This window comes from Daphnia magna, linkage group LG1, assembly GCF_020631705.1.
Source record: "Daphnia magna isolate NIES linkage group LG1, ASM2063170v1.1, whole genome shotgun sequence".
NCBI lineage: Eukaryota > Metazoa > Arthropoda > Branchiopoda > Diplostraca > Daphniidae > Daphnia > Daphnia magna.
Genome location: NC_059182.1, coordinates 99799 through 114571, shown reverse-complemented (window position 1 = coordinate 114571; position 14773 = coordinate 99799). Strand labels below are relative to the sequence as shown.

Below are 14773 nucleotides of genomic sequence, written 5' to 3'. Positions count from 1 at the left end.
TGTGTTTTACATTCTGTTTGGAGTTACGCCAGCGAGACTTCGGCTAAAAGAAGAAGGAGAAATGTATTAAAAACCTGCTGGATGCGATTACTTATTGTCTCATAGTTTCTTTTCATCAGTAGGCCTACAGTTTGTTGTCCTCTTATACGTTATCCTACGGATGGTTGCTGGACATCATTCGTTTCCGTAATGGCGTATTCAATTACCTTAACCTATTAAAATGAAGTAATGAATCAAGTTTGATGCCACAAAAGTTTCCCTTAAAAGCAGAGCTTCTTCTACATAATGTTCCTGCGCAATCGATTCAAGGTGAAAATTCATTACCGTACTGCCGTAAATGCCGTAAGTGTAGAAGGCGAATTTATATCCACTAGCATCCGTGGATGAGGTAGTAAACAACCACGAGAACTTCAGTGAGTAAAGGCTCGGACTCCTTGTGATGAAAACTGGATCCCAAGTCTGAAATATTTCACAACGAAACAGAGAAACGATTAGAATAGAAGTGGATGTGCTCTGTGTTAGTCAAGTGCGATTTTGTCTCGAACAGTAAGAAATAATTATGCTACAAACAAAAAACAACAACTGGAAAACGGAGTAGGATGGATGGCCTAATAGTGGCATTCCGCTACAAAAGCTACCGTACTGTGAGTTACATTCTTTTTTTGTCACGCTACTAAGTAACATTTTTCAGTGGTGGGATGAGGTCAGCCCACCTTCCTAGGATAAGCAGGGTCATGCATAAAGTACTATGAATGTACCATATGCACCAATGCAGCTACATATTTGCTGTGCCATTCCAAACTTTCTTTTCTCCTTCTTGCCCTTTCACTTTCACTTTCAAAATTGTCAGCTACTACTAACACAACTATTTAAAGTAGTTTATCTTACTTCAGTCGACCAGACGACTATTTTATTATTTGTGTCAGCCGATGCAAGAAATCGCCCGTCTGGTGAAAAGACGACCAAAACTAATGGTTTGGAATGTTGGCGAGTTAGAGTTCGTAGTTTTTCTTCGTTTTCCAACGGATTCCAAATAAGGACGTCTCCATCTGCTGTTCCACTGAATTAAAAAAAAAATATTAACCCATAATAATATGACTTAAGAAGACACGAATTAACACAAGGCATCCCGAAAAATAGATCAATGTTAAGCTTCACTCCGACTTGATTTTGATTTCTTTTGACTTGATTTAAGCATTTCCAAACCCAAAAATAATCAAGAAAATACGAAGTGGAACGTCAACTAAATTGAGGGTTATTGGAAGGGATTTACCACGAGTAACAAATCATTTACTTTACCAGGCAAAAATGAAACTTTGGGACAATTTCCTTCTATCCACTTCCGATTCGTCTGTCACTTTCTTGTTTGGACGCCATGCGAAATTCGAATATTTGAAAACACGCGTCTTGTAAATACATTTTTCGCTATCTGTTGACCAAATCTGCGTTTAAAAAAATAAAAATTCAGGACTGAACATAAAAATGTGTGTCACGTGCCTTTTCATGTTATTTCTATAAACTGTAAGCAAGTAACATACTGTATTTACCCTAATAACTTCTCCTTGGGATGACCGCGAGACCAAATATCTAATATTTTCATTCCACTGCAGATCCTCTAAAGAATTGTTTATCAAATAAATGTATAAACATTTTTTTAGAAATTTATTTTAGAAATGTGCTTTAACGATATACTCACAGTGGGGTCGTCAATTGGAAAAGCCGTTGTTGTACATCTAGCTTTAGTGAGGCTAGAATTGATTTCCAAAATCTTAATCACGCCATTACGAAATCCTAGTGCGATTTGATTTCGTGGCCGATTGGACCCTATATACTTTTATGGACATTGTCGTCCGAAATGTCAACCCTTTGTTTACAAAGCGGACATGAATTCCTACGGCCGAAGGCCGTACTACTACTACTACGTAGTAGTAGATACGTTAAATGAATTCCTACGGCCGTCGAAATAGTAATGAAGTGTGCATAAGATACATTTTGCACACATGATATTATTTTCGCCTTCCATTGTCCAGATCGGATTCGTCATCGAGTCGTTTGGCGACGAATTCCATTACAAACATTTTTTGCCCATCTGAGGAGAAGAAAACATGAAAAGATTTACATGAAAAGATTTACATAAACAGAATTAAACAAAAAGAAAAAATAAAGAAAGGAAAATCATAAAAATCAATTAGTCTGGTTAACCTCCTGTAAAAAAATTTAAAAGCTCTGGTGATCATTACGAACAAGCGGTGATGAGTGTGAAGTCTATGAAAAGACCTTTAAACGCTGCAACCGAAGTCGACGTTCAACTAGTGGAAATACTGTTCCTGATAAATTGATATTTAATTCTGGAGTTGAGCTCTTCTGTTGTGTATGCCTGGGATTAGACAATGATGTACAAAGTTTTGGTTAAGCTAATTTAATATGGCTTGGGACAGTTTTTATTGTTTGGAATGTCTCTAGAGACATTGCAGATCTTACCTGTGAGGAATGCACAGTGCAACAAGGGGGCATTGTTTGCCCCTATCCAACAGTTTAATTTTCCCATCTCAGTGACTGCATTAGCAGATACTATTGCAATGGGCCTTTATTGTGTTTTGGAGACCTTGACAATGCAAACAAATATATCATATAACTAAAAATATCATATCATACATAATTATAAAAGTGGATCTCAATTTCTATGCAATAAAAAATAATAGTTACAACATCTTAGAATACAAAAATTGTGAACCTAACTTAAATAACATGGGGGACTATAAAAAGGTGTTGGACATGACAAGGAGATTCGAAGAAAACTAAATTCCTTGTACAAAAATAGATCTGTTACTGAAAGATAATCAATGTAATATTGATTTTTTTTAAATGTATTGTTCTTTACTATGGAGGGGAATTTTCTTCATAATTCGAAGCTTTGTAAGATTCTTACATTTTTAACAAGATAGAACATATTTTAGAAATTATTTGTTAAAAAGCAGACACTACCTTGCAGGAGCTTTGTACATCTTTTCTTTAAGCACCTTAATGAGAATGCTAAATGGCACGATTCTGTTAGTCACAAATCGTCTAGCTTATCATAGATTTCAATCCTAACCTCAGACAGTTTCAATTTCAAGTGTTGCCTGCCATGCCGCCAATATGTCTGCTGGATGCAAATCAACAAGGCGTTGCCGCATTTTCAATATTCAGTTATTTAATTTTAAAATAATGTATAGTTCTTATTATTTTTAAATGTTAGCCTTCCTTGAAAATTTTATAGAAATATTCTCAAATGATATAAAGCTATTTTTAAATAGGCAAGTTTTTAAATAGTGAATGGCAATGCCTCGTGACATAGACGACAACTTAACGAACTCGGCTGTGCTTCTGCTTTGTGATGATGGAGACATGGGAGAGGAACTGCAATCTAGATTTTTCTTCAAATTTGCTTAAGCACGTTTGGATAAATAAAAGAAAATTCACATGATTAAACTGAGAACAATATACTTTCGGTCGTTTCAGTGACAACATGTATATTGGTATGGTAAAAAAATGATAAAAGATCGACGATAATGATGGTCAAATTCAATTGTCTCCTTTCTTTTCGACGCGACGTCAGCGGCCGAAACACGTATGAAACGAGATGGTGTGAATCAGAGTAGCAGCGGTTTTTCACACGATTTACTTTCTTTGTCTTGCGCTCAATTAAACGTCATCGTGTAGAATGTTCGCTGTGGTGACGTCCCTTCTCGTTGCTAAATTTATGTCATCAAAATATAAGACTTGCATTATTTCGTAATCGATGTTACATCGTATTTTCCTATACACTTCTATTCTTGGCTGCATTTGTATGATCGTTTATGTCAGACGCACCCGGTTTTTTATGAGGTGTATTTAATTTACAGCCCTCTCTGGTGAAACAGAAACTTCTGCCGATTTTTATGTTCTCGTTGAACTGTTATTTTTGTTTTATGTCCTTCGTCATCAACGTCTGAAAGTTTCTCTTAATACTATTAATATTTTGACGAGTAGTAAATAAATGGCCACAGGCTTCCATTCGTCGCTGTACAGGTGGGTTAGAATCAAAACAAATGTGCTGGACTGAGAAGAAATTGGGTCATCTGATAACTTGCTGTTAATAGATGCGTTAGGGTATAACGAGGCATTGTTTATCAATCATTTAAGACCTGACATAACGTTGAATGGGCTGAAGCCAAAGTGTTTCATTCTAATAAATTGCTTTCATATTTTTCGTTCTAAACTTTTCTACTGCTGTAGGACGTGCAATGCACGAACGAATGGATGCTGAAGTATTGGCATTCAACCGCAAAAAGAAAAAAGAGAAAGTTTTGACTTTCAGTTGAAGCAGAGTAGGACACGCAAAATAAGGAGAAAAGATGACAGCAAGTAATTCATTGATAAATATTTTGTAAATGGCCTAGTGTCTTTGACAGCCGTAAACGTTCGTGACTTTGTTATTGCTGGGACTTAAAGAAAGATGGCGGAGGGATATCGCAATTTTGCAAACAAAAGGAGAAACAATGGGGGGTGTTCAAACACGATGGACGTCAGTGTCAGTACGTTATCTGAATTGATGCAAGCAGAAGACAAATGATTTAAAACCAACGACAGAGATTTCTTCCTATATCAAGTTGAATTCGGCCGTTAGATGGCGTTTGCTAAAGAACAAGGGAGAAAAATCATGCCCAAAACAAAGAGAAAAAAAGGTGTGTGTTACACGTCTTTGTTTTCGTTACACGATAACGATTCTGCGGCGATCAACAGCCTAAAGCTGAAAGGAAGAGGGGATTTCTCATAGCGGATGAGTCATTTGGCGTCATTTTCCCTTTTCAACGACCTCCTTCGTGCGTGAGTTAAATGCTGTCCGTGTGTATTTCGCGCAGTTTTCTTCTATGGCGATGTGCTGATTCATCATCATCACTTCGCCGCGTGTGGCGATAATTAGAATAAGACAAAAAACCCTTTTTTTTTTTTTTTCATATATATGGCTCACAATAATCGGGAAATAAAAGGCAAAAAGATTTTCCGACCGTCCGCCTTGATAGACCCGAAAGGAATTACCTCACCACACGCAACGAAAACGGCAGAAAGTATGAAGGGCGAGTGTATCAGCCTGGATTTCAACAGGAATTTGCGTTTCTTAGATTTCAAGTGTCTATACGAGACTTCCGTCAGAATTTGACGGATCGCGTGTCTAAGCTCTATTGGATTATTTGTATGCAAGCCGATATGTTACAAACGCTGGGTGTAGGGATAAAATTGGATGTATGGGCATGTGCTTGATGCACACGACGAACCGTAGACGGATGTTTACACAATTTATAAAGCGCATTTATAGGTATACTTCTGTATACCTACAGATTGTTGGGTGCTGCCTCATCTCCGAATGATGGATTGCCACGCACATCCACTGCTGCGATTCCTATACAAAAGCAAATTCAAGGAGTATCATGTACACGTAGACGAGCGATAGCATTCAATGAGAAGCAGGCAATTTAACAATCATATTCGGGGAAAATAAATATTTGTCGTTTCAATTTATGTTTGTTTAAAAAATGATGGTCTTCATTTCGGGTAGGACAACTGCCAGCTGCAAAGAAAAAGAATAAATTAAATGCATCAACAACACACACAAAAAAGAAAGACGATAAACATCAGTCGGTGGAGTCTGCTGCCGACATGTTGGATGCTGCAATGTTTATTCTTTATTATTGGCGGATATATTTACCATGCGGATGCTAAATAACATTGAATTTTCTGAAACTGCTAGACCATCAACTATTTCCATTACGAGAGTGGCATTATCTGTTAAATGATTTAAGTTTAAGGTGTAATTAAATGTACACGCACGAACGGCAGAGGAGATGTTTGTCTATATCAAGCAGACCATAGCAAAAATCAACCTTTCCCTTCTGATTAGAATATTCAGTAGGAAACCAAAATTATTCATCCGCAATTCCGCACCCAAAATAAATAAAATGGAATAAAAAAAAAAAAAGTTGGTTTATTTTGGTCATCATCGATGCTGTTCTTCTTTCTGTTGCCAAAAAAGTCGCGTGAAAGGACAGCAGCAGCTGTTTGCTGTACAGAACGAGAGGTTGGTTATCTCTCATCTCTGCCTGGGCATGCATATAAGCCTTTCAATATTATAGACGGCAAACATCTGCGACTGCGCATTTCAATAAGCCAAATGAAAAGAAAAGAATATTTTCTAGGCCCCAATACTCACCGACTGGCAAAAGATGAAAACGAGCACCGTCTTTTGTAATTAAAAACGAAGCCACGTCCGAAGACGAGATCAGTAGAGTCCCAGTTGGACGACGCTGCAGTTTGGGCTGATCCATCCGGCGGGACAAAAATGGGATCGACTCGTTTGCGTCAGAGTTCACTGGAAGAACGTTACCGCAAATGTTTGCGCATTTCGTTGACCTTCCTCTTCTCCCAGGTGGGCCTCATCGGGCTCGTTGTGGCCTATTCAGCCGCAGGCGCTGTTCTTTTTGAATGGCTCGAAGCCGATCAAGAAATCGAACCTCGACGTAAAATCCTCCAAATTCGACTCGATTGCCTCGAACGTTTAAGCCAACTCAATTACTATTCAGCTGGCACTTCCATAGAGAACGGCACCGAGTTATGGGCCATCAAAGCCGGCGCCCTCCTCAAAGGTATTTAACAAATGGTCCATTCCACGTTCCTTTTTACTGCATTTTGTGCGTCGAATATCGAGGAATGATCTTTAGCTGCAATTCAACTTCTGCTGATGACAAATGTCGTTTTACGACCATAATCAATTTTCATTCCTTGAACTGCTTTGCAGCATTTGAAACCGAGGTGGTCAAGGCCACCAAAGTGGAGGGATACGACGGCAAAGAAGTGGATGACGTCGAACGTCAATGGTCCGTCAGTGGTTCTCTTCTTTACTCCATCACCGTCATCACAACTATTGGTATCCACAATTCCTTGCTTTTTTTCCGAAAATGGTGGCATGAGTGTCGACAGGCTTTATAGGCTCCATGTGGTCCGAATATCGATGGTGTTTTGTTCAGAGAAAATTCGATTCGCCAACAGTTGGTCTTCGTCCTACGAAAAAAGTGAATTGATTAGGCAAAAGGAGAAATGGCAAAGAGAACAGCTCTCTTTTTAGATTTCAAATTTTGTGCGTGAATGTGGAGCAAAACGGGAGAGAGCGAAAACGGGGCGGGTGGTCGCTACGCCTACAGAAAGATTTTTGAATATATTTAGAAATATTTTTTATTTTTATTTTATTTATTTTTTTGCTGATGTATTATGTATACAGACCGAGACGCTGCGTGCGTGCAGTTTGCGATGTCGTGTGGACTAAATAGTTGCGCGACCAACGAGACGATGCCCTGGGATTTTCTTCTGTTTTGATTACGTCAATCCTCTCTTATTTTTCTTCTTTCTTTTTAAAAAGAAGGAAGGAAAAGAAGAAATTATTTTTGGGTGGGCTGTTATTTCTCGTTCTTGAATGCGTTGGTCGCCAGTGTGTCCCGTATCTCACTGACGGCAATCTTTTAGCGGCTGCCCCTGGTCAGTGCTGTCGTTCGTTTGTTCGTTTGTTCGTTTGAGATTAGATCACGAAAATCCAGTAACCGACGTAGCCGATAGAATTTTCAAAGAAAAAACCATTTGCATTTATGATGAAATTATTGACCATGTTGCCATAAGCTGTTGAAATAGTTGCATCAACAAAACGTGAAAAAAGAGCTGATATTTTAAACGGTTAAAAACGAATAATGGACCAGACGACGCGTCAAAGTTTGTTCTAGTTTTAATTGTTGTGTTTATTTATTCACGTATTTTCTCGCTGGCTGCCGACGTGATGTTTATTGGCACTTTTAACCCAATAACAGCAGCAGGGGCTCTCTGTTGGAATTCTCCTATAATATGCTGAGATGTAAACAAAAGATAAACTTGAGAAATGAGAACTAGTAAAACAAAAAACAAGATCAACCATCGTCGCTATTTTCTATTCCCACGAGGAGAAAAATTGTGGGGATGGGTAAGGAAAAAAATGGCCTTGGAGTTTAAGGTTGAATCGCCCATTGAACACAAAATGAAGTCTATTTGGTGTACAAAAATATGCAAACAAGGTCAACATTTTCCGATTTAAATAATTTGCACCACTTGTGACCTTTTAAATTGCCAAATATCTCCCCCTCCCTCCTCATCAATATCTCTTGGCCGTCTTGGGACATGAAAGGCCGATTGAAAGTTTTTGGCAAAAGGAAAATATTTAAATAAGTATAACCGGTTAACTTTTTGGACATGCGCAACAGCACTCATTTGTGCAACAATAAGTCAACGTGTCTCTTTCTTGTTCTCCTCCACGCTCGAACAGTTCCAGAAAATTTCAGTCGGTTGACACAGCCGAATGTTGATTGTTATGGCTATCTTACGTGTTCGAAAGACAGTTACGACAGCCAAATGGCACAGCCAAACATCAAAAAGAATAACTGATTTTAGACATCAATCTAATGATTTATGTTGTTGATCATATAATACAGAGTGCAGTGAATCATGAACTCTGTTTAGAAATCAATAATAAATGTGTTGCATAGATGTGAAACTGGTTCTTTTCCTTGTTTTTGTTGTTATCATGTTTCTGTTTGTTGCTCAGGTTATGGCAATCTGGCTCCGAAGACTGGTCCTGGCAAAGTGGTTACCATCATCTATGCCCTTATAGGTAAGCAACTATTTCAATTCAGATTTCTTTTTCCACTAGCCTAGGAGAAATGAAAACAAAAATGGCTCCATTGTACAAGGATCAGAACGGCTAAAGCTTGTGTCATCAAGTGATAATCTCTTGAAACAAATGAAGATGCTGCCCAATGTGTCTCGTTGCACAGTTTGTGTGGATAGGATACAGGATAGGTCAAGAAAGTCTGAATGAAGTTGGTAAACACATGTAGGCTTGTATTGATATCTTAATAGGCAGGAAATTAAAAAAAAAATTAATTTCTTGAATGATAAGCATAAAAGTGAACGGTGGATGACGGTATTTAGGCTGCCGGCTTAGTTCAATTTCAAAAAGAGAGACTTGTTTGGAAGAAAAAACGAAGCAAACCAGTTTTATGGAAGTTTTCGTTCTTGTTTCAATGTCATCACTCGTCGATGAAAATTTCGTTCTAATTATTCATGGGTTTGGCAGTAACTCGATTGTTCAAATCCGACAGTAAAAATGCTTTTTTTGGTTCGATGATAATCAATGCCGGTGCCAAGACAATTTCAAGTTAAAATTGAAGCTGAAATCGGGACGGAACGATGGCGAATAAAGGTGTATCGTCACTTTTATGGACATTCTTTTCTTCCCCGGTCCACTTTGACCCCGATAGTGTTCACGTCAAAAGATATTTGCATAAATATGTACACAAATCATTGGTGCATCAGTGTTTGAAAACATCTGCGCACATGCGTGAGCCGAGAACGAGGACAAGGCTAGAACAAGTGGGCAATGTCTCTGACGTCACAGATAATAAGCAAGAGTTAATAAAGATGTCTTGTTACATATCTAGGCTAATATACAGTAACGCGTGTGTGCTTTAAACACGTAATGATTGCATTTGTCACGCCCACGCCAGTGCATACAATTTCCGCTCATAAAATCCATTTTGACTTTCACTCGAGCAATCGCGGCGCAACAGAATGTTCACCATTGTTTACATGTTTAGAGCGTAGAATGAAAGAAAACATTTTGTGCGTTGCTTGATGTATCAATCATTCCACGCCGTTTCTTTCTTGTTTCTTAAACGACGCGCTGCCCTCAGCAAAAGGGCAAATTGAAAGAAAAACGCGGTTTCTCATTTCAACCGGAAATTTCGTTTCCTCTCGCTGCTCAAAAGACCCAACCAGCACCTTGTTGCCCAATTCAAAACGGAAAAACCCAAAACAAAAGGGTAACCATCTTTGACACTCACACGAAGTGGAGGAACAGGAGGAACATGAGAGGCTCAAATTTTCGGCGTCAGTGTTGCGTGTCTATATCCAGAGAACAGCAACGAAAACAGATCCATTTCCCTTTGTTGTTATTTATTATCGTTGATTCATTTTTATTAATGAAAACTAAATGATAAACAGGAATCCCGTTGATGCTGCTGTGCCTCTCTAATTTGGGCACGTTCATGGCCAGCAGCTTCCAATTCGCGTTCGGCAAACTGTACTGCTGTTTGTGGTGTTCCAGTCGACGCTGTTGCTGCAACCAGAGGCGACAACAACGAAGGCGACAGCATCACCAACAGCAATTGAAATCTCTGACGCAACCGGGTGTCGTCTTGTCCACTTTATCGCCCGATTTATAGAGCAAGAGATGGCGTTGTCCTCCCAACAACAGCAGCAGCAACAAGAACAACCAGAACAACAGCAACGCGAGTGGAAAAGAAAGATGGAAACAAGAAGATGGACGACGGTCTGTCGGCGCAAGATTTAGCCGAATTGGCTGAACGAGATTACGACATTGTCATCGAAGAGGATCGATCAGCTGACGGAATAATCAGGACAGTGGGTGGTGCTGCTGGACTGAATTATTGCGCGACGGACAAGTTGAACGACAAGGCTCGTTTCTTATTGGCCGATTGTTCGCGTTACGATTGCCGTGCAAGTAGCAGCAGCAGCAACAACAACAACAACAACGTTGCCGGCACGCCACTACCTGGCCATATTAGCGACTGGCCAACCACCGATGTTGCTGTTGAAAGTGGTGGCCAACAGGCGAACGAAGGCCATCTCGATCGAATGATGGGTGATTCACCACTACCACCTGCTGCTGCTGCTGCTGCTGTTTCCAGTGACACCAAGCTGCTGGGCAACGTTCCAGCGACATCAGATGAAACGAGTAAATTGAATGCAACTGTCGTTAATAAATCGGGAGGGGGCCAGCAACGGGTGCCCGTCTCCGTGGTGTTGGCCTTTCTGGTGGGTTACATCTGCATCGGGGCGGCCGTCTTTTCGGCCTGGGAAGAATGGTCTTACCTGGACGGCGCTTATTTCAGTTTCATCACATTGTCGACGATCGGATTCGGCGATTTGGTGCCCGGCTCGAAAGTGCTGGAACAAGGCGAAACGAAATTAGTGGCCTGCATCGTCTACCTGGTGGTCGGCTTGGCCATGATTGCCATGTCGTTTAATCTCGTCCAAGAAGAAGTCATTTACAATTTTCAAAAATTGGGTCAAAATATGGGCATTCTCGATGAGAAATGAACTTTTCGTTTTTTTAGCCTAATACCTGTTTTGTTTTTTTCTATTTTGAATATGTACTAAATCATTTAACTGCAAATGTGTGTCATCTTTGTTGGGGGGCTACAATACACTTCCAGTTTCGATTGAGGACTGGACAGTAGATCATTGGCAGAGAGGCCAGAGTTTCTCTGCCGTCGGTGGGGGGGAGAGAGTTCCTGTATCGTGCGTTAAGAAATCACGCAGGTGCGTAGACGACGACGACGGTTGGGCCAGGGAGAGAGTGAGAGCCAAGACATGTATCGACATCTGATTCAATTTGACCTTTTTGCAGGTGTTTAGTAGAGAGAATGCTGGTCGGATCAACGGGCATCGGATGCCTCGTTTCAGAAACTATTTTTTGGTGTCGCTTAAGCGATTGTAGCTCAAAGGCCAATCGAGTTATCGATGGAAATCATCATGGAGGTTGAGGATTGATTTGGTGTTGGTGAGGCGCCAACGAGACGGAATAGTTTAACTTGGTGCCGCTCGATATTGCATAATTGCTGCATAAATGTATACGACCCACTACGCGAACGTACGTACGTACACAAAAAACAACAACAACAAAAGATAACAGATGCTTGGAAAAATAAGAGCGAAAGTCGAAACGAAACGCATCGTGTCTGTATACGCAATGAAAATGATGCCGCTGGGCTGTTTCTTTTTTATTTAAAGAAATGCGAGGGAAAAATAAAAAAACTTTTTCTTTTCAGGAGGCGATTAATGCCATTAAATCTTATTGATTTTTCGAAACTGGTCAAAATAATAAGCCTCTTTTTTTATGATAAGCCTCCTCCTCCTTCTTTTGTGTAACTCGGAATCCAGAGTCAATGATGTCTGGCTGAATGTGAATAGACGACTCCACCCAATATCCCCCAGATGTTTTCCCTTTTCTTTCTATTAAAAAATAAATTCATTTGAATACATTTTTTCTTGGCTACCGTATCTGCTGCCCGTCTCTCCATCTTTAATCACAATAATATTATTTATATTATTCCCTAATTTTTCTTCCTCCCTTTTCTCTCTCTCGTTCCCTCTCTAAAAAGATTCCCCCCACCCCAAAAAAAAAGGAGGGCGGCTGGAGGAATTGATACGTGAAAGACCATAAGGGAAGAAAAAAAAAGGAAAAATAAGGTGCACGATCACATTAATTCACGCCAGCAATAGTATATAATTGTTGGTAATTTACCTTCGTCTGTGGCCATAAAAGGAGCGAAAGACAATTCATCTTTGAACCTTAAGGTGCACACGTGTGAGTGATTTATCCTCAAATGACCACTCATCTTTTGATTTTGACGAAAGGCGGGTAGATTTATAACCATTTTGTCACACCATTGCCCGTATGGTTTAGAGCTCCCGCGTGATGAATGGCCGACGTTTTCTAAGAAAGAAAAAGAAATATCGTATTTAGCTTTTTTGTTTTTTGATTTCTGGCAGCACGAATTTTCACACGAAAATTTAATATTCGATATTTCTTGTGCGTGTTGGCCTTGACACGCATTGACTGCGCCGTTTCTGCAACAACAACATGGGAGCAGACGCTGCTGCTGGTGAAAACCGCAACAATTCACGCGTCTGACAGCAACCGCGTGAGCCACCTTTTTGGCCTTTGCTGACTCAACCGTGAACGCAACCCCAACCGAAAAACGTCGCTAATTACATAGTTTTACGTGTCGAGATTCAAATGAATGAAAACCCCATGATGTAGTTTACGTATAGTATCCTACCTTGATTCACCATTCGCTTGGGGGTCGACCAGGTCTTTTGTATTCCTTTTAAAGGAAGCAACGTTTTGCGAATGACGTCATTATTCGGGACTAGAATGTACCGAACTAGAAAAGCCCGACATTTCCATTTAGGTTGAACAGCGTTCGACGACACCTTGTTTCCACGTGACACGATCGAGAAGACGGCGTTATCTGATTCGACTTTTTTTTTTCCTATAAAAAACAAAAATGTGAGATTTAATCGACAAAGTCGGTCAGCTTTATCCAACACATTTCGTGAATAATTTGATTTAAATTTAAATTTACCTCATCATCAAATTTATGAATATAATACCTTTGTGTACGTGTTTATTCCGTGTCCATATTTACTGTACAATCCACGCACACTCCACCTCTGCGTCTATTTAAACACCATCCAAATTTGTTTTTCCTCCTTCGTTCGCCTACAATAAAAAGTCATGTAGGCGGTTAGTGCTAGGGCAACGGGGAAAGAAAAAAAAATTTATTTTTTAATGTTTAATTCTTGGGCGCGCCATCAATTGGACGACGAGCACAAGACACTTTTTTCTTCGTTCGTTCATTTCCATTCATTTTTTTCCCCTCTCCGTTTTCTTTACATTTTATTTGGGAAATGATGGATGAACGAGTGAATGAGCCTAAGCTCAAGGGGGGCAAAAGGAATCCATCACTAACACGTCAAACGAGAAGAAGATGTTTTGATGCTCGTTTGCATTTCTGTGTTAAACGTTTGTGCATCAACGTACAGAGCAAGTGAAATCAGCTGATTGCACGTGGTGTGACACTCGATTCAAAAGGTCCTTAAATGGGGAGGAGGGAAAATCTCTCTCAGAGGCAACAAAGGATGTAACAACATTTAGAATGATGACTATCTTTATACCTTTTCTGGGGTAGAACGCGAGAAACGAACTTCAGAAAATAAGAGAGCGTCGATTCGTGAGAAGGATTTTTTAAATGACGTGTCGCTTCTTAGGTGAGAGATTCAGGTGAATAATCTTTGGCTTTCCCTACTATTACTACCACCTTTTTTTTAATGAAAAATGGCGTCAACCGAAGAGCAGCCATCATCATTTTTAGCCGACGTCCATTAGCCCCGTCGTCTATCATTGGCACGTTGCTAAACAGTTGCCGCTGTTGCTGATTGCCATCGTGCTTTTAATGTAAAAACTTGTTCTTTTTTTTGCTTGTTCTTCTCGACGAGAGACAATCTCACTCCATCAACATCAACAGGTCAGTTGTACGACTACTTTATCTAAATCAAATAAAATATGATGAGATTCATATCGCCATTTATGGTCCTCGTCTGGAATTTCTTCCCTAGACCATAAAGCGAACAAATATGAAACTGAATCGGAAAAAACATTCAAACACGTGCTCCTTGTGAAAGCCAATACATCAAAGAATTTTTTTTCTTTCCACACCACCGCGTGTAATCCGCCATTTCAGAGAGAATAATAAATTCGTCTGCTAGTTGCACAATGAAAGTCTACAGTTGCAATTTGTGCGCCACAATGACACACGTGCTTTCGTTTGGTATAGTATTTCAAAAATATTTTACATTTTATTGACAGATTTTTACTCTTTTTTTTGTCCAGTACAATGTATTTACCGAAAGCCGTATGTAAAATGAATTTGAAATGATTTGGTTGCAACTTGCTCTGAGATAGCACAGGAGAATTGACCCACGTACAAGTTGATTCACACGTGGTTGGGTATTTCCTTCTTATTTAATATCCGTTAAAAAGGTGTCGTCATGATTCCTAGCCTAATCAAATATAGATTGTTATCTTTTGATT

General features: G+C 39.7%; 2 protein-coding genes and 2 long non-coding RNA genes across 4 annotated transcripts; 2 read left to right on the top strand and 2 right to left on the bottom strand.

The window, feature by feature from the left end:
• Positions 1–44: 44 nt before the first annotated feature.
• LOC116922193 (F-box-like/WD repeat-containing protein TBL1XR1) lies at positions 45–1664 on the bottom strand (the record flags this gene model as incomplete). The annotated part of the gene is made up of 5 exons (XM_045179132.1): positions 45–212; positions 325–459; positions 889–1060; positions 1300–1442; positions 1548–1664. Coding segments are annotated over 5 exons (630 nt in total), but the record flags the coding sequence as incomplete, so codon positions are not given.
• Positions 1665–3261: 1597 nt separating this feature from the next.
• On the top strand, positions 3262–4035 carry LOC116922210. Its single transcript, XR_004393929.2, has 2 exons — positions 3262–3518; positions 3599–4035. It is a non-coding gene; the product is annotated as an uncharacterized LOC116922210 (long non-coding RNA).
• A 2217-nt stretch (positions 4036–6252) lies between these two features.
• Positions 6253–11355, top strand: LOC116922221 (TWiK family of potassium channels protein 7). Its single transcript, XM_032928634.2, is given in 5 exon segments — positions 6253–6662; positions 6815–6943; positions 8639–8704; positions 10096–10310; positions 10312–11355. Coding segments are annotated over 5 exon segments (1617 nt in total). The 5' UTR covers positions 6253–6358; the 3' UTR covers positions 11215–11355.
• A 1295-nt stretch (positions 11356–12650) lies between these two features.
• On the bottom strand, positions 12651–14392 carry LOC116922237. The gene is made up of 4 exons (XR_006647799.1): positions 13858–14392; positions 13294–13402; positions 12960–13172; positions 12651–12884 (listed from the first exon to the last, which is right to left on the bottom strand). It is a non-coding gene; the product is annotated as an uncharacterized LOC116922237 (long non-coding RNA).
• Positions 14393–14773: the final 381 nt, after the last annotated feature.